Below are 27,052 nucleotides of genomic sequence, written 5' to 3'. Positions count from 1 at the left end.
TCATAATCCTTTAGAAGCTCCATCCAGCGTCTCTGCCTCATGTTCAGCTCAGATTGAGAAAATAGATACTTCAAGCTCTTATGGTCAGAGAAGAGCTCGAACCTAACCCCATAGAGATAGTGACTCCACATCTTCAGTGCGAAGACGACTGCTGCCAGCTCCAAATCGTGCGTGGGGTAGTTCAGCTCATGAACCTTGAGCTGATGAGACGCAAATGCTACAGGTTTGCGGTGCTGCATTAGGACAGCACCCAATCTAATACGCGAAGCATCAGTAAATACAACAAATTCATCACTCCCAGAGGGAATAGTGAGGACAGGAGCGGACGTCAGATAGTCCTTCAGCTCCACAAATGCTTGCTCACAGGAGTCACTCTAAAGAAACTCTGCGCCCTTCCTAGTCAACCTGGTCAACGGGGCTGTAATACGGGAGAAGCCCTCAATGAAACGCCAATAATATCCTGCTAAATCAAGGAAACTGCGGATCTCAGACGCAGTCATGGGCTGGCTTCACTGACGCACTGCTTCAAACTTCGAGGGGTCCACTGCGACACCCTTCCTTGTCACCATGTGACCGAGGAATCTCACCTCCTCCTACCAGAACTCGCACTTCTCCATCTTCGCATACAGCTGGTGGGCACGGAGGGTCTGCAAAGCGATCTCCAGATGCTGCATATGGTCCTCACGGGTCCTCGAATATATCAGAATATAGTCGATGAAGACCACAACAAACTGATCAAGATATGGACGAAAGACCTCATTCATCAACTGCATGAAGACCGCGAGTGCATTGGTCAGTCCAAAGGACATGAATTGAAACTCAAAATGACAATAACGCATCCTGAAAGCCGTCTTCGGGACGTCCTCCTCTCGGACACGAATCTGATGATAACCAGAACGCAAGTCAATCTTCGAAAAGAACTGTGCACCCTACAGCTGATCAAACAAATCTTCTATCCTCGGGAGCAGGTACTTATTTTTAATTGTGACCCGGTTAAGCTTGCGGTAATCCACGCAGAGCCTCAATGAGCCATCCTTCTTCCTGACAAAGAGTATCGGCGCTCCCCAAGGTGAACTGCTCGGACGAATGAATCCCAACTCACGCAACTCGTCCAACTGATGCTGCAGCTCACGCAACTCCATCGATGTCATATGGTAAGGGGCCTTCAAGATAGGCGCGGTACCAGGCACAAGGTCTATCTGGAACTCAATATGATAGCGCGGCGGCAACCCTGGAATCTCCTGGAACACATCGGGGAAGTCACAGACCACCGGCAACCGATCAATACACAAGGCAACAGGCTCCTCGACTGCGCAGGACATCAAGCATGACAACGGCTCTCCTCTGGGCTCGGCAATGAATTGGAACTGCGGCAAGCCTGGTATGCAGAACGCGTGTGACTATCCTCGTAAAACAGTCCAAAATAGCGTGATACTTGGCAAGCCAATCCATGTCCAAAATAACGTCAAAATCTGTCATTGGCAACACAAATAAGTCAGCGGACAAAAAGATATCACCGACCAGAACAGGGCAAGATGAACAGAAATGGCCCAATACTGTGGTCTTCCCCAAGGGTGTCGATATGGTCAATCCCTCACTAGTAAAATCTATCGGCAATCCAGTCGATCGGCAAAAATCCTCGGACATGAATGAGTGAGAAGCACCAGAATCAAACAATACTCAGACGATGCATGAAGAGACAGGAAGTATACTCTCGACGACTCCTCCGGATGATTGCGGGTCCTGCTGAGCCACGTAGAACCTGGCTTGAGCTGGCTGGGGAGGTGCATGTCCCCTCTGAGGTCCCTGATGGTGCTGCTGCTGATGTCACTGAGGCGCTCGAAACTGCTGCCTGTGCTCCTGCGGTCTCGGAGGCTGGTGCTGCTGCTGAGGGGGCCTTGGTAGTGGAATCTGTTGTCGTTGCTGCTGCGGAGGCTACTGCGGTACTCTCGGTTGCTGCTGTGGAGGCTGTTGTGGTGCTCTCGGCTGCTGCTGCCGAGGTCGGGGACACTCCCACCTACGGTGTCCTATCCCACCACATCCATAGCAAGTGTCAGAAAGCTGTCTCTATGGTGGTGCCGCTGGGGGTGCCGACGGTGCTACTGGTACTCTGACAGGTGGGTGGCTCCTGTACCTCTGTGGTCGTCATTGCTGCTGGGAACTACTGGAGGGGGCCTGCCTCTTCTGACCCTCATCTGATCTCTGTCGGCCTGCGTACCGGCCCACTCAGTCTCGTAGATCTGAGCCCTCCGCACTACTGCCTGAAAGGTCGGAAGCCCATGCCCAATCACACGGCCTCGAAGACCGTAACGCAAGCCGTTCTCGAAATGGCGGGCCTTCCGCCCCTCATCATCAACTATATATGGCGTGAACCTCTATAGCGCCATGAAACAGGCCTCGTACTATGCTACGGTCATATCCCCCTGCACCAGAGTCTCGAACTCTAGTGTCCTCTGATGACGAATATGGTCAGGGAAGTACTGCTCCTCGAATCGATCGATAAAGTCCTCCCATGTCTAGACATAATCAGGTCCTGTGACGCAGGTAACGGAGGTCCACCAGTGCTCGGCCTCACCTTGGAAAAGAAACACTGCCAACCGGACTCGCTGCTCGGTCGTACATGACATGGTATCGAAGATCTTCTCCACATCAGATCGCCATCTCTCAGCTGCTGTCGGATCTGGCTCGCCATGAAAACGCGGAGGATCAAGCTGTCGGAACTCTCGAAGTAGGGCGCTCGCGCGCTCCTGCTCGGCTTGGGCTGGAGAAACAACTAGGCGCCTGCCCTATCCTGAAGCGCAGCAGTCACAGCCTGCAACATCTGCTGTAGCTGCGAGGCACTCACAGGCACGGTAGGGTCCGCACCGGCCTTGGGTGGAGGAACGACATCCTCAGGCTAGGGAGCAGGGATCTCTGGTGGTGGAACTGGAGGTGCAGGTGGTAAAGCTGGAGCCTCAGGTGGTGGAGCGGGGTGCGCTCGGGTCACTCTCCTGGGCGGCATGTCCTATAGGAAAGAACAATGACGCCAATCACCCTTGAGAATCGCACTCGGAACCTAATCACCCAAAACTCATAGCAAACATGTGATGTTGTTCTCAGTTATCCCCAAGTTATGCTCTGATACCAACTTCTGTCACGCCCCGAACTCGAAAACTGGGCTCACAAAATTCCCGATCGCCGAATCCGGCGACGACAGCCTCCTTAGAACCCCATTCTCGGCTCCCGGCACCCATACACCAGGTTCCGATCCTGGGATGCTACAAGGAGGATTTCAAATCATCAGTTCAATTGTAATGAGCATAACCAAAAGCATAACCCACGAACAATAACCACAAGAACACCATCACAAAGTCCACTATGATCAAAAACTTTAAGTACAATGAGTCTGAAGGGAAATACAAGATAATGCGAATAACAAAGCTCCAAAGGCTCGACCGCACACTCCTGTTGCTGCTATGTTACGGCTACGACCTGGCGTCACCTGCACGCATCAATCGTGCATAAGCTTCTAGAAAGCTTAGAGGGTGGTGTAAGTGTGTACGCAATATGAGCGTGCTCAGGATGTAAGGTCAGAGAAATGCGGGATCATGCTAATGGACACATGTATGCAATCGGCCATACTAAGGCCATACGGTGCAAAACATGAATGCGATCAGCCACATCAAAGCCATGCGATGCAGAATGCAAGTCAAGCATGTCAATCCTCATCCACATATCAATGCAGCTCCTCATGAGAGCATCAAATCAGTGCGGTTCTCAGTATGGATAATCACCGAAGTCAAGTACACTCTACCTCAGCTTGCCGCCCCTATCCGGACGCACAACTAGGAGGGTGGAAGAGACCTCACTATTCGCCTGCCAATATCGGGCCCGGCTCGTCGATAGTAGACCGATTCCTCAAGCTGGTCAAACTCAACCTAGAAATTGCCCCCTCACTCAGGCGGGTAAGGTCACACCCCTTTCCAACCGACCACGACATAGTGGGAGACGCGGCCTACTGGTATACGACCCTCGCGCGCTCATGTATCCACTCTGTCTCGATGTTGGAGTCATCCTCTGGTACCATCGGGTTTAGAGATTTTCACCCAGGGACATCTATGGCGCCCGTATGCTAGAACCAAATATTTTCGGTATTCAATCCTGCCATCCACGATGTGTCTGTGGAGGCTATGGCCCTGATGTTGCTAGGGCATACAGTAACTACAATCACACAAATGCAAGTGCATGAGTCACACTATCAGTCATGCAACAGTCCTGCGTGTACTATGCACTTATATGGGGTAACTCCGCCTATCAGGGAGCCCATAAACAGTCCGCCCGAAGGCATATGCTATGATCGGTCACTCCTCACATCAGGCATACATATGATGCGAATGATCATGAATCATGGATCTATACTAAACATGTATAAAGAGATGGGCTCTATGTATAATGGAGATAGGCCTAAACGGCCTACTTACCACAAGTATGGGCCTATCAGTGGGTCTTAGGGAGAGTTATAATGCGGACATTTAACCAACATTATCCATTCAATGTGGACGTCAAACCATCATTGCTCCCAAGGTATAACCCACTATAAAATCAATACATATACCATGGTGGAATCACACTACAATGGGCCTTATGTACGTCCTATTAGGCCTTGACCCATGGGCCTCCAGTACATTAAATGGGCCTCATACATGGGTCTCGTATGTACATATCAAGGTGGGCCTCAACAAGGACCACCAATACATCAAGATGGGCCTCAACAATGGGCCTTAAATTATCTCTAAAATGGTTGGACAGTTGGATGGAATACATGCATCATGATGGAGCCCACTCTAATGGAGGGTATGGTTTATAATACATACATAAGTAGGTCCCATGTGGGGCCTACCATAATGTTTATTTCCCATCCAACCCATTGATAAGGTCATTCAGACCGGGGCCCACAGTAATGTTTATTTTCCAAGCAACCTAGGGCCCAACATAATGTTTATTTTCCAACCAACTGTTCATAAGGTCACATGGTCCAGGATAGGGCCCACTGTAATATTTATTTATCATCCAATCTATTCATAAGGTCACGTGGACCAGAGGAGGGCCCACTGGACTGGGGCCCACAATGATATTTATTGGCCATCCAAACTGTTCGCGTGGACCATGGGCCACGGTAATGTTTATTGCCATCCAATCTATTTATGAGATCACGTGGACTAGGGCCCATCGTGATGTGGTTCACAAATCCAGTCCACCCATTGTGCGTGTCCCACCTGGTTGAGGGTCCAGACCAAGTTTCAGTCACATCCAAATTTCAGGTAGGCCCCACCAACTGATTTTATATGTTTAGGCATGTCTTCACATGATTTTAAATGGTGTGGCCCACCGGAGTTCCGTATACAGACGATTTTTGGGGTGGTCACCTGGACTGAGGGGACCCATCAAATGTATGGTGTTGATGTTCGAAACGCATCACGATGGGGGCCCACAGCTGGAGCCTTGAGGCTCAGCCAGTCGTCCGTCAGCAGCCATCGCAGGCACTGCCTGCGCCTTCTGTCAGTGGCAGCAGTTGCTGCTGCTGCTTATTATTTTTTTTTTAAAAATCTGTTTTTCCACAGATTTTCTTAGGTGGGGCCCATATCAACAAAATCCACTCCGTCCACTTGCTCCTACGGCTCAAGACAAGCCCAACGGGTCTAATATCCGAGGTATTTTCGTGTATAGGGTCATCAAGTGAATTTTTAACAGTAAGGATCACCATTTTCCATGCTACGGCCCACCAGATGCTCGGATTAATTTCATACCTCGGCTCAACGCCTAAAATAATTCCGAGAATGGAATGGATGGCTTGGATTAAATATATACATCAAGGTGGGGCCTGCATGAGTGGCCCACCTCTTCTTTCTCTTTTCTTCTTTTTCTTTTACAAGTACACACCCATGTCAGTATACACACTCCATGTTAGCCTTGTCCGTCCAGCGTCCAGTGACGCTGGACGGTATGGATAAACACATGCATTGTGGTGGGTCCCACATGGACGTGGCCCATAAATATACATATATATATATGTATATTTATATATTAGTATAATATAAGTATAATATACCATATAGATATTTATATATATATATATATATATATATATATATATATATATTCCCACCGGATGGTGGATTTTTGCCTAAAATGTGGTGGGCCTCACCATTGATGAATGGAGTGGATTTAACATGATTTGGTAGGGCCCACTTCATTCTAGGGAGGGGAAAGAAAGAGAGGGAGAGAGAGAGAGAGGGATATATGGTGATAGAGAGGAGGGACCCCGCCACTATGGGCCCTCCATTGATATAACACATACATCAAATGGGTCCCACAACAAGTGACCCTTAAAATTGAAAGCAACGGTAGATCACCCACCTTATCTTCCTTCTTCTTGGTCCCTTAGACTCCAATGCTTCTTGGCTTGCCTTTTGATGGAGGTTGACGGACTTTTGATGGTGTGGATGAAAGATGAGAGGGTGTAGATGGAAGATGAGAAGGTGGACCACACTTGTGGTTTGGGAGAGAGGGGTTGGACGTGTGAAATTTTTGTTGCTTGGGAGATTTAAGAATGAGAGAGAGGGTGAGATGATGAGAGTGATGTGGATGGGTGAGGTGGTGGTTATAATTAATGAGGTATGGGTTGGTTTGAAAAATGGGTAAAAGAGAGATGGTGAGGGAGAGAGAGGTTTGACTTATGGGAAAAGGAGGAGTGGGGTGGTTGTACTTGGATAAGGGATGCATTTATGATTGATTGATGGGACTTATTGTAGAGATTTCCTCGAGATTCGCAACGCGCGGCGTTTCTTCAGAATAAACGCAGATCGACATCTTCTAGCCTGGGTATCGGGTCGATGCGCGAGTCGCAGCGACGGCGCGGCCACCAAGATATAGGTTTCGGTTCGAGCCGACTTTGGCAAGTGGGACTCGGCTTAGGATTGCGCGCAATCGTCGGATACGGTACGAAGGTTGCCGAAATTTGACCGGTAGGATCACGGAAGCATACGGAACGATATGGACTAAGATACGGGTCTCACAATAGGAGATTCATCAAGATCTTTAGTGTCATTACATGACCCTTAATTAATCTTCTTCAAAAGCATGTTCCATTTAAGTGCACAGATGAGTGTACAAATGTCTTTAATAAAATTAAATCATCCCTTACCACTGCACCTATCATGCATCCACCGATTGGACACTTCCTTTTGAACTAATGTGCGATGCAAGTGATTATGCCATATGAGATGTTTTGAGCTAAAGGAAAGATAAACGACCCTATATTGTTTACTATGTAAGTAGAACTCTAAACTCGGCCCAAGTGAACTACTCAACAACTGAAAAGGAGTTACTTGCAATAGTTTTTGCTTTGGATAAGTTTAGGCTGTACTTGCTGGGATCGACAGTGGTCATTTTCATGAACCACTTGGCTTTGAAATATTTGCTATCTAAGAAGGATGCAAAGCTGAGACTTTTGAGATGGATCATCATACTCAAAGAATTTAACTTAGAGATAAAAGATAAGAAATGAGTAGAAAACGTAGTGGCCAATCACCTTTCCAGATTGGTGTTACATGATTCCACTGAGGAGATGCATATCCAGGACACTTTCTCTTATGAACAATTATTTGCGATCTCCAAATTGCCTTAGAATGCGGATATAGTGAACTATCTTGTAACAGGAAAATACCATATCATTGGAAGTCACGAGATATGAAGCGTTTTGAAATCGAGGTTAGGAACTTCTTCTGAGATAACCCGTATTTATATAAATATTGATAAGATTTTTAGACATTGTGTCTCAGAGGATGAAGTTCAAAGTGTTATTTCCTTTTACCACATAGAAGCATGTGGTGGCTATTTTTTCTGCTAAGAAAACCACCGTAAAAATCCTACAGTGTGATTTTTACTGGCCCACCATGTTTAAAGACACTTATGCTTTCTGTGTTGCTTGTGATAGATGTCAAAGGTTGGTAAGAGTGTCCTGGCATAACATGATGCCTTTATCCTCAATTTTACCATTAAAGGTATTTGATTGCTGGCGTATTAATTTTATGGGCCCATTTTCATCTTCTTTTAAATTTCTTTATATATTAGTTGGTGTGAACTATGTTTCAAAGTGGATTGAGGTAATTCCAAATAGGACCAATGACAACAAAGTGGTCATATGATTCCTCAAGAAAAATATTTTTTCTAGATTTGAAACTCCAAAGGCCATCATTAGTGATGATGGGTCTCACTTTTGCAATAGGACATTTGAGGCTTTAATGAAGAAATATGGCATCAAGCATAAAGTGAGCACCCCATACCACCCACAAACAAGTGGGCAAGCTGAGATTTCTAATCGGAAAATCAAACATATTTTAGAGAAAACTATAAGGCCAGATAAGAAGGATTGGTCCCTAAGACTATCTGACACTTTATGGGCTTATAGGACTGCTTATAAGACCCCGATCAGAATGTTCCCATACAAATTGGTGTATGGGAAAGCTTGCCACTTTCCTATGGAATTGGAACATAGACCCTATTGGGCAATAAAGAAATTAAACTTTGATATGGACTAAGTAAGTGGACAAAGAAAATTAGAGTTGAATGAATTAGAGGAGCTGAGGAGAGACTCCTATGAAAATTCTAAAATCTATAAAGAGAGGACCATAGCTTTTTATAACAAAAACATCCTAAGAAAAAAATTTGAACCGCAGAAAAAGGTCTTATTGTATAATTCTCATCTCCAATTCTTTCCGAAAAAGTTAAGATCAAGATGGACAGGCCCCTTCATTATGAAGAATGTTTATACTCATGAGGCTGTTGAAATTGAGAATCCATGTAATGACAATGTGTACAATGTTAATGGTCAAAAATTGAAGCCTTATGTGAAAAACTTTCATTTAGGAGAGGAGTCTGTCCCTCTTCATGAGCTAGAATATTTAGATTGATGCTCCTAGTCTGACGGAGCATTTGTGTAGGATTTGTATCATATTTAATTTTTTTTAGTGTCACCTCTCAAGTGAGTTCTTCATAGTAGGTACTATCTACTCTTTTTTTTATTTTTTTTGTTCTCTGCATTACATTATCATTACATTGGGAACAATGTAGATTTTAGGTTGGGGGGTGTGGATAGTTATCCATGTGAGTTTTTTTTTTTTTTTAGGTTTCATTTATTTTTTAGGTTTATGGCAAAAATTTTTCAACATTTTCAAAATAATATGTTTATATACAAGAATGTGAACATGATATTATGCGAATTCCAAAGACAAAGTTAATACTTAGTCTAGGTTGATAGTAATCAGAATTTTGATAACTGAAAATTATAGACTTGAGTTTGATTATCTAATCACTAGTTTAAAATGAGTTGTAATTAGATGTACTGAATTCACAATACACCCTAGCTAACTAAGTGAAGAATATGATATATGAACTAGAATAATAAATTTTGATTCAAATAAGGTTGAATAAACTAGTACCATTGATATATGCTTAAAAGAGAGAATATTTGAGAAAAAAAGTGATGGAAAAAGAAAATTTTATTATAGAGCATGGATGTAATGACCTTAGCAATCATGTTAGTAGTCCGGAGTAAGGATACTTAAGTATCTATTACTGTTACCATTACAAGTACGATACATTAAGTTATGAAGCAAACCTGGTGGGAATCTTCATCTAAGGGTGGTTTATAATAATGAGGATATGATGATAAAAGAAGAAATGACATGAAGGAAATCAGATAACTAGAGATTTCATATTCTTGGGATTATTAAAAGGAGTTAGGATAGGGAACATACATATTTCTCAAAGTTAGATTAGTGTTACCGAGCACCTAAGTATATTGGATCATAACTATTCTAAATTTTGATTAGGTCTCTGAATTCAAGGATGTAATAGATTAAGAAATTGATATTCTAACTAACTTCATACTTAAGGTAAGTATTGTTTTGTTTTGGAATTCATATGATAAAGAGAGGCATAATTGTATAAATTTTTGAGTGTTGAACTATTTTTCATGTTTTTAATGTTTGTGGGTAACATTTCTGGAAATCCTCACGAGATTATAACTCGTCCACTAGGAAAACCTAGGGGTTTAAAGGCTTGTTGTATATGTTAAATGCAATTGAGATTACCTGCGAAAGTGGTATAGTTAGAATTTTTATTTTCGTTTTAATTTTGTTTCTGAAATTAGTTTTTATTCTTCTTTTTATTTTCTTTGCTTATTTTTCTCGGGACTAGCAAAATGCTAGTTGGGGGTGTGTTGAGACTCAAATAATGCATAATTTTCTCCATTTATATCTTGGTTTTATGAACATGAATCAGCTTAATGTTCTATTTTACTCATATTTGTGTTGCAGGGTGAATTTAAGAGCTTGGATTGAAAAGGTTGCTAAAAACATAGATTTGATGCCTAAGAATCACCAAGGCAAGAGATGGATCTTAGGAGACCAAGATTGAAGAATTCACATGCCAAAGAGGCAAAAATCCAAAAAAATCAAGTGAGGAATAAAGAAAATCAAAGATTTAAAGTAAAGAATCCTAAAATTGTCCAGAAAAGCATATTCTGAAACTCTGAAGTCTATTTTGAAAAACTGCGCAGTGAGAAGTCTATTTTAGCAAACTGCGTAAATTTGAGGTGGTTTCTAAAGTTTTCCAACTTGGTGCGAAAGTTGGAGTTTCCCACTTATAAATAAGGCTTCCCAGGGCATTCCTAAGTATCATTCAAAGCATTTAAGAGCAAGATTTCGAATTTTTAAAGGGTTTTCAAATTTATTGAAGTTCTATAAATTATTATTTTTTCTTTTAGATCTTTTCTATTTGCATTTATTTCTTTCTTGTTGCTTTTTATTTCTGCAATTTAATTATATTTTTCTAAGTTCCCTCTAGCCCAAGCTAGAAGGGAAGTACATTGGTTTAATGTTTTCATAGTTATAATGATTGATTGTTTTAATGATGAAAAGAATGGTGAATGCATGTTATCAGTTGTTTAAGTTTAGTTTTTTATCCTCATGTGAGATCCATATGTTTCCATCATATGAGATCCACATTGATGGATAGGCTTACCCTAGATTAATTAGATTTTCTAGATAGGAGAGGTTCTCAACCTGGTATATTTCTTTGATATTCATTATCTCATTGATATTGAATTCTTAAAATCACTGGCGCTCGAGAATATATATCAATGGTGCAAATCCATGATTTTCTAATATTTTATATCATTTATTTAAAATGTTTAAATTGTTTTATTTTCCAATTAGGTTGACCATAGTGCTCAGATCCTAATTATGTTATCCAAGTCATCATGATTTTAGAACATTAACCTATTTGTGGAACTTCAAAGATTGGGTGTTGTTTTAATTCAGTTGAATTACATTCATTCAAAACTCTTAAAATCAAATCATCAGTTTAGTTTTTTTTATTACTTAGTTTATTTTGCATTTGATTTTCTCCTTCTCACAATTCATCTCCACATGAGATCGACCCTGTATTCACGAGATATTACTTTATGGGATCATGCCTCGAGGGCCTAGCTCGGATATGGATGGGGCCATGGAGGAGCTTGGGGTCGTCCAATGAAGTATAACAAAATACCCTTTTCATGGCCATGTTGCATTTAGTATATCTTATTAAAAGAGGTTTTATTGTTATGATGCTACTTGTAAACGGGTACGTATTTCTTGTAACATAGTTTTTCTGAAGCATGTACCTTTTTATTCTCAATCATTTTATACTAAATACCAAATACATATACCAAGTGGACTTAGACGATAGTTTGTTATATTCCCGAGTAGAAACGTGAATATAACAAGCACACCCGAACACGTGAAATGATGAATAATTAGGTAAGGACCCAAAGAGAACAAAATAAGGGGAGACATTACAAAAAAGGATCGTTGACATATGATTAATAAGATATACTAAATGCAACATAGCCTCAACCTAGAATATATGAGGATCTGACATATCAAACGTCAATGTATTTGCAGTCTCTACAATGTGGTCGTTCTTTCGTTCAACAACCTCATTTTGCTTAGGAGTGTAAGAACCGGTCTTCTGATGAATAACACTATGATCATGCAAATATAAATATATATATATATAAAAAAAAAAAACCAAAGAAATGTATTCCCCTCCAAATCAAAATGCGACACCTTAATTTTCTTCATAAATTGGGTATCCACCATGGAGGAAAATTATCAATAAATGTCAAAAACTTTAGACTTGGAATGCATGAAATAAATCCACATAAATCGAGTAAAATCATCTATGAATATAATACAATATTGCAATCCAGATTTAGATAAAATAGGACTCCAGACATCAACATGCACCAAATCAAATAAAGTAAAAATACGAGTACTCAAAGAAAACAAAAATAACTTTACTTTTTTATAAACATCACGAAGAATAAGAAAAATTCAAAGAAGAATTATTAATGTTCAATTTATCTAATAAAGCAAAGAAAAAAATGGTAAAGCCTATCGGAATATATATGTCAAGGCAACAATGCTAACATCTCCACAATTTATTAGCATAAACAATATCCAAAGCAGATGGGGCAAAAAATTTAAAAGAGAGAGAGAGAGAGAGAGAGAGAGAGAGATGTTGAAATGACATCAGAAGGGGACTCCAACATGAAGAGGCAACCATTTGTTATCTTTCCCAACTACTTTCCCCATTACCAGATCCTACATAACACAAAAATTACCAAGGAAAATAACTAAACGATTATTTTCAGTAAGCTGATCCACATAAATCAAATTGGAAGACAACTTAGGAACATGGAAAGCAATTTTCAAAATAAATGACCAATTAGCAGTAGGGGACAATCATAAAGTACCAACCGACTTAATAAGTAGTAATGTGCTATCAGTCGTAGAAATAATTGATGACCAATATAAGGACTAACATCACAAATCTCGCCTTGTATCTGTCTTATAAATCCATTTAGACTCGATTGCTTTACGCCCAACGAGAAGCTCCACCAACTCCTACCTCTCATTCTTATATAAAGAATTCATCTTATCTTATATCGTCCCCATCGATTTCTCAACATATAGGTCATCCAGTAATTCTTGTAAAGTAAATAGATCCCCATCATTCGTAATTGGAGCGAATGCAATATTTGATCATCTTTGTATCTCGTTGGTAATCTACAATCTCTCGGTGGATTTCTCCTCATAGGTGGCTTCTCCGCTTGCTCCCGTACCTCTTCCTACAGCTCAGCTTCTTCCTGTCTCTCATTTTTCTATTTTAACATAAATTGTTACTGACTTTTCGATTTCCTTGTGTTCAAACCTTACAGAACAAGAAATTCTAATCAAATCTGGTGTCACGAAATATCGTGATCTTTCGTGTGACCTGATCATATAGCTTGTATTCCTTCATACCATCACCATAACCAATAAATGTGCACTTCTTTGCCCCTAGGTCTAGCTTATCTCTCTCAACTGATGGTAAATGAGAGTAAGCATCACAACCAAATATTCACAGCCTTGAGTAGTTTACATCATGACCACTTAGTACTTCTTTTGAAATTTTACAATTTATTGATGTAAACAAGTACTAAATCATTAAGTAACAAGTCGTGTTAACAAACTTAGTCCATAGCTTCTTGCTTAATTCAGTATTTCTCAACATACTTCGAGCTCTCCAGGAGAGTCCAATTCATTCATTCTGCTACACCATTTTGCTTTGGTGTATGCCTGATTGTGTCATGTCGTATAATCCCCTTATCTTTACAAAAATGATTGAAATCCTTTTACGTAAATTCTTCACCTTTGTCTATCACCATTACTTTTAATTTCCACCTTGTTTGCTTTTCCACCATCGCCTTCCACATCTTGAAGGTGTTGAAAATATTAGATTTACTTTTCAAGAAATTGACTCACACCTTTCTAGAGTAGTCATTTATAAATTATACAAAAACATTGACCTTATCTAGAAACTATGGACGACAACCATATACATCTGAATGCATATAATCCAGAACACCCTTACTTACATGTTTTCCAGTTTTAAAAGATAAATGTAATTTTTTACTATATATACAATGCCCACATATATTTAAATCAACACTTTTAAAAGCATGAATTAAGAAATAAGCATGTAGTACCTTCATACTGTGATTGCTCATGTAGCCTATAAGGGCACGCCATAAACGTGTTGATGTGAAATCTTCTATAGATGTTGTAGCTCCACCCGATACGGTATTCACAATCAACTTGTAAAGTTTATCACTTTATCGTGCCTTCATCACAATAAGTACCTCATTTGAAACTTTCAGGATACGATCATAGCTAGTGAACTTGCACCTATGTGCATCTAGTGCTCAGGAACATGTCTCACTTTCGTCATGATATGCTCACTTTCATCAAACATCTTGATGCACACCATTCCGACACCAACAAACTTACAAGAAACATCATTGGCCATAAACACCTGCTCACTATCACACTCCTTATATGTAGTGAACCAACTCCGATGAGAACACATGTGATACAATGCCTCTGTATCCAAAATTCACTCATTCGTACGTTCTTCATATAAGTGTCCAACCTTGGACACCGACAACACAATACAACCATTCGTACCTACTTTAGATTTTGCTACGTTGGGCTCCCTCAATGAATCCTTTGATATTTCTCCTGTTTAGGCTTAAGGATTTCAACAATCCTTCTTCATATACCTCTGTCTCCTTCAATTCCGTCACTTCATCTTCCTCTTGCCCTTTGACTTGGACCAAGATTTTGGGTTTCCCTTTTCCTGCTCTGAATTTCTTCTCCTAGCTGTAAATGTATCCATAGAGGAACCATCGCCACTTTCCTTCTTTCTCAACTACTTTGAATGAAGGGCTAAAATAACAATTTCGATGCCAATGGTCTCTCTACCGTGACACATAGTGTAACGCCCTGAATTTCGAGGATCGAGTAAAGCTCAACTCCCGAGATTTTGAACATCAATTATGCTCTGCGGAAGCTGGTTTCTCGGTTACTTCTATATTAGGCAATTAAGCATGTATAGGATTATACTAAACAGTGTATCATACACTAGAATAAATACAATTAAAGTAGAAGATTAAATTGAAACACATGTAGTATGATTATCTGGAGTATGCTAGCTAGGTCCAATATACAATTTCAAAATCAACAAAAATGTGGAAAGGTGGCGTCTAGCTAAGCCCGATTGATCGACTCTCCTTGTTAAAAAGTGAGCAACCTACATCAGCCCATCATAAAACTGGAAGTAAGAGAACTCCTCCTCTTTATCCATGCCCGTCTGGTCCAATACATCGGCCTCAGTGGTCCCTACATCTATATTAGCGTCTAGTTGGTGTTTTAAAACACCGTCCCATAGTGAGAGTGAGTGATCGACTCAGTGGTTCTATAAAGCGTGGGTTACACATGTTACAAGTCTATCAGTACAAGAATGATAAAGTAACGTAAAACAAGCATTTCTTAATTACTCTTCTTAATGCGAATAATGGAGTTTATGAAATGATGCATGCCCTCACCATACAACACTACCTCAACATGCAGCTCCGACCACCTGTTTTGCAAATGACAACACTTCCTCAACACGCGACTCCAACGCTTGTTTCGCCACATTCTAAGCTAATGCAATGCCGTGAATGATTATGTTAACCGAGTAATTAATTATGCCCATTCATCCAGTAGTTTGGGGAAGCTAGGACACCTCCCTTTTAGTCATTGGTTTCAACTGAATCACTAGACGCGGGATAACCACAACGGTCCTACACCTGTAACCCCTTATCTGTTTGGGTTCGTCATTCCCAGCTAAATACATACGAAGGGCAAGTTGTAAAAGTAATGCTCGCGGTCACTACAGGGAAGCTCGTCACCCCAGCGTAGGTCGACAGCACGAACATGGTGTCCCATGCCATCATGCCGATTCACTAGTCTTTAGGATTGCGATGGTAATGGTTAATAGTAGACCTTTGCAATTGGTAAGTTGTGATCGGACATGATGAACATATATACGGTTAGTCGATTCTTTGGACAATTTCGATTGATACAGGTGAACACTAGCATAACCGACATGGAGTGTGTAAGCACCCCGCATGGCTCAGCCATTGTCGGTCATCCGTGTTCAACCCAAATCGATCGAACTTGCCCACGGTGGCCAAACTAATTTGGTAAATCCATATCCAAAAATTTGCCGACTAACCAAACTACTCTTGTAGTCATACTTCTCAATATAATCAAGTCAGCGAACATTAAAGATGATTGGATTCACATTCAATCATCAATTAATAATTTACTCATTCAGGCATTTCATTGAACACGTAGGTGTCACTGTCTTAAGATTTGTAAATCATGGACTGAAATTGAAATACACATACGTTATCATGCAAATTCCAAGTTGGTAATCATAAATCATTCATTGAACAGTAGAATTAATAAACGACAACCTAAATTTTTATGGTCCGCACCTTTCGGTAGCACGCCCAATTCAGACTCGCTCCTAGGAATATGTTTTTAAGGGAGAATCGTCAGTCACCTATACAAGTACACGGGTTCATTAGGGTTGGGGAAAACCCATTTGAAGACTTACATCGATGTAAAAACCCATTCACTAAATTCTATAGGGAATGTTAGAAATCTTACCTTTAATCATTGTCGGAGTAGTTTTGACAATGGAAGTGGTAGTAGTTGGGCTTGTGGACCAAAGGGAATAGGAAAAATCTCCTCTAGCATCCACTCCTCCGGTCTCTCCTCTTTTCTCTCTCCTTTCTCTTCTCTTTCTCACCTTAGGGCTCTGAATTTCAGATTGGGAGGAAATGGAGTGATTTAGGAGCTATTTATAGTTCCAGATGGTGTATAGATGGCCCTAGAGCCAATCTATTTGATACTTATACCCTATGGGTGGTCATTTCTAACTAACGGGACCCTGGAGGGCCCGCGGGCTCATCTATACCATATGGTAGGTTCGCCACCAATGAATCAATGCTTGGACACATTTTCAGTATGATCGGATATGCAGAACGGTTGTGGGAAGCCCGTGTCATATCAACGGTTGGTAATATTCAATAGAGGCCGCGGTTATACGGATATGTGCAGAGAATTATCCTTACCCTATCTGTGAAGTTTGGTCTTAAACTGACTGTCCAAAAATTCTCAACTTCGTGAAAGAGTGTACAACTTAAATCACTTAAGTTTCAGGTTCTTCCCTAGGATATTTGCACTTCTCATGCACACGCCCTTCGGCTCAAGTTGAGTGATCATAGACACTATCTGGGTTTAGCTCCCATGATGGACGTCGAGCCCAGTAAGACGGACCTTATTTTATAATTTTAAAACTAGTGGCCCACTAACGAGCGGTCCAGAGCTTGTTTGAAAAATCAAGGCATTTCTAGAATGAATTAAGTAGCAAGGTTTTTTGTGCACAATGATTAGGGTTTAGATTAACTATGTTCATAGTGTGGCTTATTCGCAATTGGTGAAAATGGCGATTCAGTCATAATCACTCTAAACTGTTAGTTCGTATGCTAAATAGATAATTGGGTCACTTTGGTTTGTTAATTATGATCTGACCCTTAGTTGTCTCGGCTTTGGGTAAATCTTTAATTTAGTTATGGTCGCCTTGATTAGTCAGTGATAGGGCGGCTAGATTTGGGCCCTATGTGAACAAATCACAAGGTTATACATGATGCTTAAGTGATTGGGTGGATTTGTTAGCTTTCTACGGTTGATTAATCAAATTCGAGCGGTTCTTTATTGGTACCACTCATGTATAAGCTTACCACAAGTATTAAGGGTTGGTTAGTGACAACGCGAGCTAATTATGGCGAAAAATTTTCAAGGGTTTTGGGAAATCTAAAATAGTGAAAATCCAAGACATTACACGTAGTGTCTACGAGACTCTTATAAGACTTTTGAAGAGAATTCAACAGAATTATGGCTTGATCTTCCTCACCGATCATCACTTCCACATTCGTCAATTTGCAAAGGAACTTATTAAACACATTGATATGTTCATTAATATCATACCCCTCCACCATCTTTAGATTATAAAATTGCTTTTTCAAATACAGACAATTCGATAGAGATTTCGTCATGTAGAAGACTTCTAACTTTGTCCAAAACCCTGCGATGGTCTTTTGATCAAAGACATTATAAATGACCTTGTCATATGGGCATAATTGAATCGAGGTGTTCTCTCTTTCATCTAGTTTTTCCCAATATTCATCGCTCATAGTCGCAGGACGCTTCACTACACCAAGGAATGCCTGTTTCAATTCTTGTTGAACTAGAAGGCCTCCCATCTTCACCTTTTATAATTTAAAATTATTTTTCCAACTGAACTTCTTCCTTTCATATATAACGTTCGATCCCTTTATTGACATATCTCATATTCAAACTTGAATCCTAATATATAACTTTAATACCACTTGTTGGGGGACCATATAAGCAAATCTCATACTCGAATCAGACAAGCGAAAGATAAACGAAACAAAACATGCACAAGAATACACGCTTTTACATGAAAAAACTTTTATGGAAAAAAACCACGGCACAAAGTGACAACAATTTCACTATGAAAAATGAATTACTATAGATAGATTTTACTTACAGATGCAAAACCTTCAAAAAACTCTAGTCTACCTCCAAATCCCTAGTTGAAATTTTTAAGCCCTTTTAATCATATCCTAATCTCGAATTACACCCATATGTATAGTGTTATACTCGGAATAGAAAACAATCCCCGCAATTATGCAAAATCGCATGCGCTATTGATCAAAGCATTGATCGAGCAACCCTTGATCAATCGACAACTACATGTTTGATCGCTCAAACATGCTCAAAAGGATCCAAAGAGTTTACAAGTATTTTTTGAATTCTATCGATCACTCGAACTTCCAAGTCGATCCATCGAACTTGTCCAGATCTCTCCAGAGATCAATCTATATAATTTATGGCTCACTCGATCAATTACTCAGCCTAGTCGATTGCTCCATACCCCTATTTCAGGTACAAATTAAAGACTAGATCCTTACTCTTGCTCTGCCCTCCGTTGGTAAACTCTTAGGAGTTTCAACATCCGATCAAGGGTTCAAGTATCCATGGGTGGTGAAATCCCACTACAGCGTGAGCGTGTGGGTGTGTGTGCATGTGTTAAAAAAAGTACAAAGTACAAATTAAAGACATCCAATGTCCTTAATGGATGGTCCAGATCTATTAGCAAATGGATGAGTCAGATCTGGTATGTGACTAGTTCAAATCATCAGCCCAGATATGATGGTTATAGCATTAAAAAGAATGGTATGGATTTGACAGTTAAGGCGTCCAAATAGATGGACACGATTTCACTAGTGACGCTGCCACTGGCCAAGTGCCTAGTGGTCAGTTCTATGTGGACCCCACCATGATGTATGTGTTTTATCCACGCCGTCTATCCATTTTGAAAGATAATTTTAGGGCTTGATCCCAAAAATGAGGTAGATCTACATCTCAGTTGGACCACACCATGGGAAAACAATAGTGAGTGAATTTCCACCACTAAAAACCTCCTAGGGCCTACTATTATGGTTATTTGACATTTAACCTGTTGATTAGGTCATACAGACCTAGATGAAGGGAAAGAATTTATATCACCTTGATCCAAAACTTTTGTGGCCCCCAGGAAGTTTTTAATGGTGGGCATTCAATCGACAGTGTGCAGTCCACTTGAGATTTGGATTAACCTTAGTTTTTGGGCTCAAACCATAAAATGATATGGAATAATTGGTGGACAGCATGGATGAAACACATACACCATGGTGGGGCCACAGCACCGACCACTAGCCATTGGCTAGTGGCAGGGTGAGTAGCCGATCCGTTTCCAAAAAGATGGCCTAGATCTGATGGTAAGCGCGTTCAACCAAATGGCCATATTTATCATGAGAATCGTTCATTCCCAAGTCAAGGGAAACAGATTGGCTACTCCACCTGCCACCAGCCAATGGCTGGTGGTCAATGCTCTGTGGGCCCCACCATAATGTATGTGCTTAATCCATGCCGTCCATATATTTTAATAGATGATTTTATGGTATGAGACCAAAAATGAGGTAAATACAAATCTTAAGTGGACCACATTACAGGAAACAGTGTTGAATGAACTTCGGCCATTAAAAACTTTTTGGGGACATAAAGGTTTTGAATCAAGGTGATCTTTGTTTTTACCCTTCATCCGGGTCTGTATGACCTAATCAACAGATTGGATGTCAAATAAATGGTTCAATGGGACTTAGGAGGATTTTAATGGTGGATATCCAATCACTATTGTTTTCCTGTGGTGAGGTCCACCTGAGATTTATATTCCTCTAATTTTTTATATAAATCCCTAAAATGATCTGTAAAAATGGGTGAACGGAATGGATGAAACACATACATCATGGTGGGGGCCATAAAGCACCGACCATCAACCACGGGGCTAGTGGTAGGGGGAGTAGCCAATCCATTCCCCGAGGGAAGTCAAGGGACGCGGATTAGATTCTGAGAATGTGTAGACACCCCACGCAGGCTAGCTACTTGATAAGGTAAGGATAACCCTTAGGAAGAGAGCCAAAAACTGCAACCATTCCTTAAACCCTAACCCTAACCTAAACCCTAACTCAAACCATTATCTGAACCAAAGCCTACTCGAAAAACGACCCAGTTCCCAAAAACATACCCAACCATTTTGATCCAAAACATCCGAAACGGGCCCACCAGCCAAAACCCATGGAAAACCTAGCCCGGGCGGTAGTTTGACTACCGCGGGCCGTAATCTGAGTACCACCCCCTATCCTAGAGGTATCTCCTCTAAGCACACAATTGTCCCCCCTCCCAAAGTCAACTTTCCTATAAAATTACCCCCGAAGTTCATCCTATTTACTACTTTACCAAACTCAACGAGCTTATAAGAATATGTCATATGGCACTTCTCTCTCCTCAACCAATCACAAGCTACCATGTCAACATTTACCCTCCATAAACCCTAGAATTACCAAAGTGTCATCCCAAAATGTTATAAATAGCCTTTAATTCTCTTCATTTCATACAACACTTCTACCTAAGAGATAAAATTCTCAAAATTTTCTAAGGGAGAGTAAGAGAGAGAGGACGAGCAAGTGAGTGAGAGTGAACAGTACCTCTTGAGTCTTTAAGCCCCACCCTTTAACCTCCTCCAAGCTATCCTCAACTCCTACAATCTCATCCGGGTTGGTCATGGTGTACTCCATGTCCTAGTTATTTCAGGTGCAAGCCAAAGATCATACTATCTTCCATAAAGCATTCATCATATTCTTATCTCCCTTCTTATCCCCCTTGCTCCTCTATATCATCATTGAATGTATGTTCTATGACTTACCGAATATCGGATCCTGTCACATCAGAAACTCATGGTAGTTTAGTTCCTTTTTTTTCACTATATTAGCATCATCACATCTGTTTTTCTAAACATTCCTCAGACGTATGCTTTGTAACTTGCCGGAATCTCGGATTTTACTACATCAGAAATCTGAGTTTACCTAGTCTCACTTCGATCATATCATCCCATCCCTTAAGATTATTTTACCATATAGAGTAGAGACCATACACTTGTACGGGCAGAGAGGGTACCTAACACCTTCCTTCATTGTAACCGAGGTCCCTTACTCAGAATCACGGATCGCAGGCCAGGAGTCAATTTAAAGTAAGAGAGTCTTCAAATTCTTTAGATTTGCATATTCTGCAGGTTCTAGCCGACTGCGGGATTTTGGATTAAGTGGCTAGCGGCGACTCCAAGACATTATATTCAATCACTCCCTTTGTCAAACAAACAAAAACCCAACAAAACATCTCCAGAACCAGCGTGGGCGCTGATTTCCCAGCGTTCACACAATGTCAGTAACGAATTCGCTACTGAAGTGACGTCACCAACTTTCGTGGGCCCTACCATCATAGTTGTATCCATGCCGCTCATCCATTTGAAGAAATCATTTTAATACATGATCCAAAGAATGAGGCAGATACACAGCTCAAGTGGACTCAGTAGAAAACAGTGGGTACAGAGACAACCACCGCGCGAAACTTCTGAAGGGTGAAAGAAGTTTTCAATTAAGATGATATTCGTGTTTTTCATTCATCTATCTGTATGTTATCTCATGAATAAATTGGATCTCAAAAATACATCATGGTGGCCCTTAGGAATGTTTCAACGGTGGTGTCACTGCCCTCATTGTTTTCTATAGTGGGTCCACTTGAGCTTTAGATCTGCCTATTTTTTAGATCATGTCATAAAATAATCTCTAAAAATGAATGGACGTCATGGATACAACACATACATGTTGGTAGGGCCAACAGAGCTTAGTGATGTCTCTTCAGTAGTCAATCCGGGATATTGTAAGTATCTAATCCACATCCAAGGGAGTGACAAATACATGAGTGACAAAGAAATGCAGAGATGGAAAAACCCGGAAGTGGATTCACTGGTGTACCACACACCAGCGATATAGCTGATGTGGGTACATGTAGTGTAAAGATGAAGGGGATGAACGGTGTGGATATAATAAATACATTATTTTGGGGACCACACCACATATAGCAGTGGGATAATGATTTTCACTGTTAAGACGATCATAGGCCCATCATAACGTTTATTTTCCATCCAATTTGCTCATGAGGTCACAAAGACCTGTATGAAGAGGAAAAACAAATATCATATTGATCCAAAACTTTTGTGACCCCAAAAGGGTTTCAATGGTAAACATTCAATCCCCCACTACTTTTTGCAGTGTGGTCCACTTCATCTTTATATTTGTCTTAATTTTAGTCTCAATCCCTACAATGAGCTAGCCAAATGGATGGACGGTTTGGATATAACACACACCTCATAATATGATCCACGGAACTTGCTAATGTCAATACACCAGCTATATCTATTGTGTGTGGTACACTAGCCAATCAGCTTTCGAAAAACCTGAACCACTTGGATGATTGAGCTCCCGAACGAAAGTGGATTAGCTGGTGTACCACACACCAGCTATATAGTCGTTGTATTAACGACAACAAGTTCTATGGGTCCCATCATGAGGTATGTGTTATATCCAAACCGTCCATCCATTTTTCGAGCTCGTCGTAAGGCCTGAGACAAAAAATAAGATAGATCTAAAGATAAAGTGAACCACACTGCAAAAAGTAGCAGGGGATTGAATGTCTACCATTGAAATCCTTTTAAGGGTCATAGAAGTTCTGGATCAACATGAAATTTGTTTTTACTCGTCATATGGGTATTTGTGACCTTATGAACAGATTGGATGGAAAATAATTATGGTGGGTCCTATGAATTTTTTAACGGTGAAAATCATTATCGCCGCTGCTATTTCATGTGGTCCATTTGAGCTTCCGATATGATTCATTTTTTAGTTAATACTCTAAAATGATTTCGAAAAATTGATGAAGAGTATGGATATAATAAATACATTCATCGTGAGACTCATGTAACTTTGATCTCATTTAAACTGTTTGTACAACTTAGAGCTCGAGGAGCATCAGCGCTCGTCTTAGCACGACACGTATCTACAATAGCTATATAGCTACTGTAGTAATGTTAGCAAGTTTTGTGGGTCCCATCATAAGGTATGTGTTATATTCAAACTATCCATCCATTTTTCGAGCTCGTCGTAAGGCTTGAGACAAAAAAAAAAAAAAATGACAAAACTAAGATAAAGTAGACCACACTGCAAAAAGCAACGGGGGATTGAACGTCTACCATTGAAACCCTTTTGGGGGTCACAGAAGTTTTGGATCAACATGAAATTTGTTTTTACTCTTCATACATGTATTTGTGACCTTATCAACAGATTAGATGGAAAATAAATATTATGGTGAGCCCTACGAATTTTTTAATGGTGAAAATCATTATTCCCGCTGCTATTTTTGGTGTGGTCCATTTGATCTTTAGATATGATGCGTTTTTTGGTTAATACTCTAAAACGATTTTGAACAATTGATGAACGGTGTGGATATAATAAATACATCATTGTAGGGCTCATGTAACTTTGATCTCATGTAAACCGTCCGTACAACTCGGAGCATGAGGAGCGTCGGCGCTCGTCTTCACACAAGGTCGTATCTACGGCAGCTACATAGCTGTTGTGTGGTACACCAGCCAATCCGCTTCCCACCCGAGCCTCCGGATCATTTTAGGGATGAGAGCAAAAATAAGGCAGATCTAAAACTCAAATGAGCCACACCGCTGGAAACAGTGAGATTGAACATCTGCCATTGATAACTTCCTAGGGCTAGGAAGTTATGGATCAAGCTGATTTGTGTTTTCCCTACATCCATCCGGGTAGTGTGACGTTATGAACCGTTTGGGTGGCAAACCAACATCATGGTGGGCATAGGCTGGTTTATAAAAAGAAAAAAATAATAGTCGACTGGTGTTTTTCTTTACATCACAACCATAAGTTCCTCAGGTCCAGACAACATGCAATAACGTACAACCCTGTGATCCTAACCGTCAATTTGCGGGAAGCCATGTGGGTGAGCTAAGGTTCAAAAATCACATTGAAAGATGATTCCATCAGTTTTTTTTTTTCACCCACACATACCACATGGGTACTCGTACACATGATCTGTAGAGTCTACCACTAACCCATGAGCAGGAACCGGATTCCATCGGTTGGGGGTCTCGAATGTCGACAGTTTAACATATCTGCTTTCAAGCGTTGATTTGATCACCACGACAGACTGATGGTCAGGATTACCCTTTCAGCATGTTTTTGCACTGTGATCCATCCACACGTCAGCATTACTTGCCAACCGGTTAGCCACACACGTAGAATTAATGTATACCAGTCAGCATTAATTGCCAACCGGTGAGCCACACACGTAGAATTAATGTATACCAGTGATCATCTTTTTCTCTAACCGTTCATCATTTCCATGTGTGCATCGCACCTAATCAATAAACTGGCCTGATTTTTGGGTCAGGAGTTACTGACGATGGACCCCATGTCATGAAAGACATCGCACATGGGCACTACTTTCAGCCTACACATCTTTGTTAAGTACGTGTATGCATGAAGCGGATTACCTTTGGCACACCTGACAGGTATATCCCTCTTGCACGACGTGGCCCAAGCCATGTGGGACCCACTGTGATATACATGTTTTATACATGCTGTCCATCATTTTTCTACATCATTTTAGGGCATGAGCCCAAAAATAATGCAGATTCAAAGCTCAGGTAGCCCACACCATAGAAAAAAGTGGGGATTGAAGGCCTACCGTCAAAAACTTCACAGGGCCCACCGTGATGTTTTATTTGCCATACAACCCTATCATAAGGCCACACTGGACGAAGAGAAAAAATGAATATAAGCTTGATTGAAAACTTCCGTGGCCTTTAAGATGTTTTCAACGGTGGAAGTTCAGTCCCCACTGTATTTTTTTGTGGTGTGGTCCACTCCAGCTTTGTATCTACATCATTTATGTGATCAAGATCTAAATTGAGCTAGAACAATGAATGTGCTTGTGTAAGACAGATCCTTGCTCTTGCTCGGGTGGTAGACTCTCGGGAGTTTCAATACCTGATCAAGGGTTCGAGTATCCATCGGTGGTGAAAGCCCATTACGGTGTGTGTTCGTGTGTAAAATAAAAATAAAAATAAAAATAAAAAGTAAAAAAATGAATGTACGACCTGAATAAAACACATAATCCACTTCCCGTCCAGTGTGAAAAATATAAATACCTCTTGATTTGGTCGACCGGCTTCCCGGCGCTAAACCATGGAAAGGCAGAAGACCTGACGGAGCCGAAGAATCCATGGACGTTGTGTAAGAAGGAAAATTGAGAGTACAGCTGGGCATGAATGCAATGAAATTGGGAAAAGAGACCCTGCTTATACAGGGGACTTAGACTACTGTGATAGTCCACCACCATTTTGAAAATTGTAGTAAGTAATCCAGACCATCCAAAGTGTGACGTCACACTGTAGGTGGAATATGTCTACCAAATCACCAGCTGATGATGGGTCTCAAATGAATGGTGGAAAATAAAATAGCCGAGTAGTCCAAATTCAAAAGGGCAAAGTCACTTTTTTTAATGGCCAAAGATTGGATGGAAAATATTGTCTAATTTGTGTTTTTTTTTTTTTTTTTTAATATGTAAACCAATTATATTTTTTCCAAGTATATGAATGGACGGACCGATTAGTTCATTGGCTTACCACTTCTAGCTATCTATTATAGAAAGATTACTCTACCATAATCCTCTTCAGATGGCTCTACCGTACCAGCTCCGATGATAGCATCTACAAGAAGTACGGATCATTCGGAGCATGAATCCTCTACAAGACCTACCAATTTCCGTGAAACTCGCCATATTGTATAGCAAGTGGAAATCCACTTCATCCATCAGGTGAGAAGTATTATTTTATTTGTATGGCAGGTGCATGAGATAACCTCATTAGAAATATATATATATAATAAATGGAAAATCCACATCATCCATCAGGTGAGAGCTATTATTTTATTTGTATGGCAGGTGCATGAGATAACCTCATTAGAAATATATATATATATACACACACACACGTGTGTGTGTGTCTGTGTGTGTGTATATATATGTGGGAAAAGTTACTATGCGCTTTACCTCACTATTAGCTCCCGTGAGGTCGATCTGTGTGGACCCTACCGTGATGCGTGTCGACCATCAACACCGTGCATTTGATGGGTACCCTCTAAATTATGGGATATCCTAAAAATCAGCCGTATACAGAACTCAGGTGGGCCATACCATCTAAAATCATGTGAAACACCATTAAAACATATAAAAGCACTTGGTGGGGCCCACCTGAGTTTTGAATGCTGCTGAAACTTGGTCTGAACCCTTATGCAAGTGGGACACACATAATGGATGGGCTGGATTTGTAAACCACATCTCAGTGGACCCAAAAAATTGATTATGAATGTTTTAATTGTGCACTGCCCTTCCCCACTTCTGTATGTGGTGTGGCCCACACAAGTCACAGATTGACTTGATTTTTGAGACCTAGGCCCACGATGGAATGGTGCATCTAGCTG

The 27,052-nt window shown here is 40.7% G+C and overlaps 1 protein-coding gene across 4 annotated transcripts in view; it reads right to left on the bottom strand.

Moving 5' to 3' along the window:
* The window catches only part of LOC131257007 (homogentisate phytyltransferase 1, chloroplastic-like), a 74,173-nt gene extending 48,142 nt beyond the window's left edge, over positions 1–26,031 (bottom strand). For 2 of the 4 annotated variants that reach the window (XM_058258160.1, XM_058258158.1), the window contains exon 1: positions 25,720–26,030. In XM_058258160.1, the coding sequence (XP_058114143.1) occupies positions 25,720–25,837 (118 nt within the window). In that variant the 5' untranslated portion in view covers positions 25,838–26,030. Of the gene's footprint in view, positions 1–25,719 lie in introns of all 4 variants that reach the window. The other 2 variants (XM_058258159.1, XM_058258157.1) reach the window with 2 other exon arrangements.
* Between the last annotated feature and the right edge of the window lie 1,021 nt (positions 26,032–27,052).

The sequence above is a fragment of the Magnolia sinica genome, chromosome 9 (assembly GCF_029962835.1).
Source record: "Magnolia sinica isolate HGM2019 chromosome 9, MsV1, whole genome shotgun sequence".
Taxonomy (NCBI): domain Eukaryota; kingdom Viridiplantae; phylum Streptophyta; class Magnoliopsida; order Magnoliales; family Magnoliaceae; genus Magnolia; species Magnolia sinica.
Note: the sequence above shows the minus strand (reverse complement) of the source record. Positions and strands in the feature narration are given on the sequence as shown.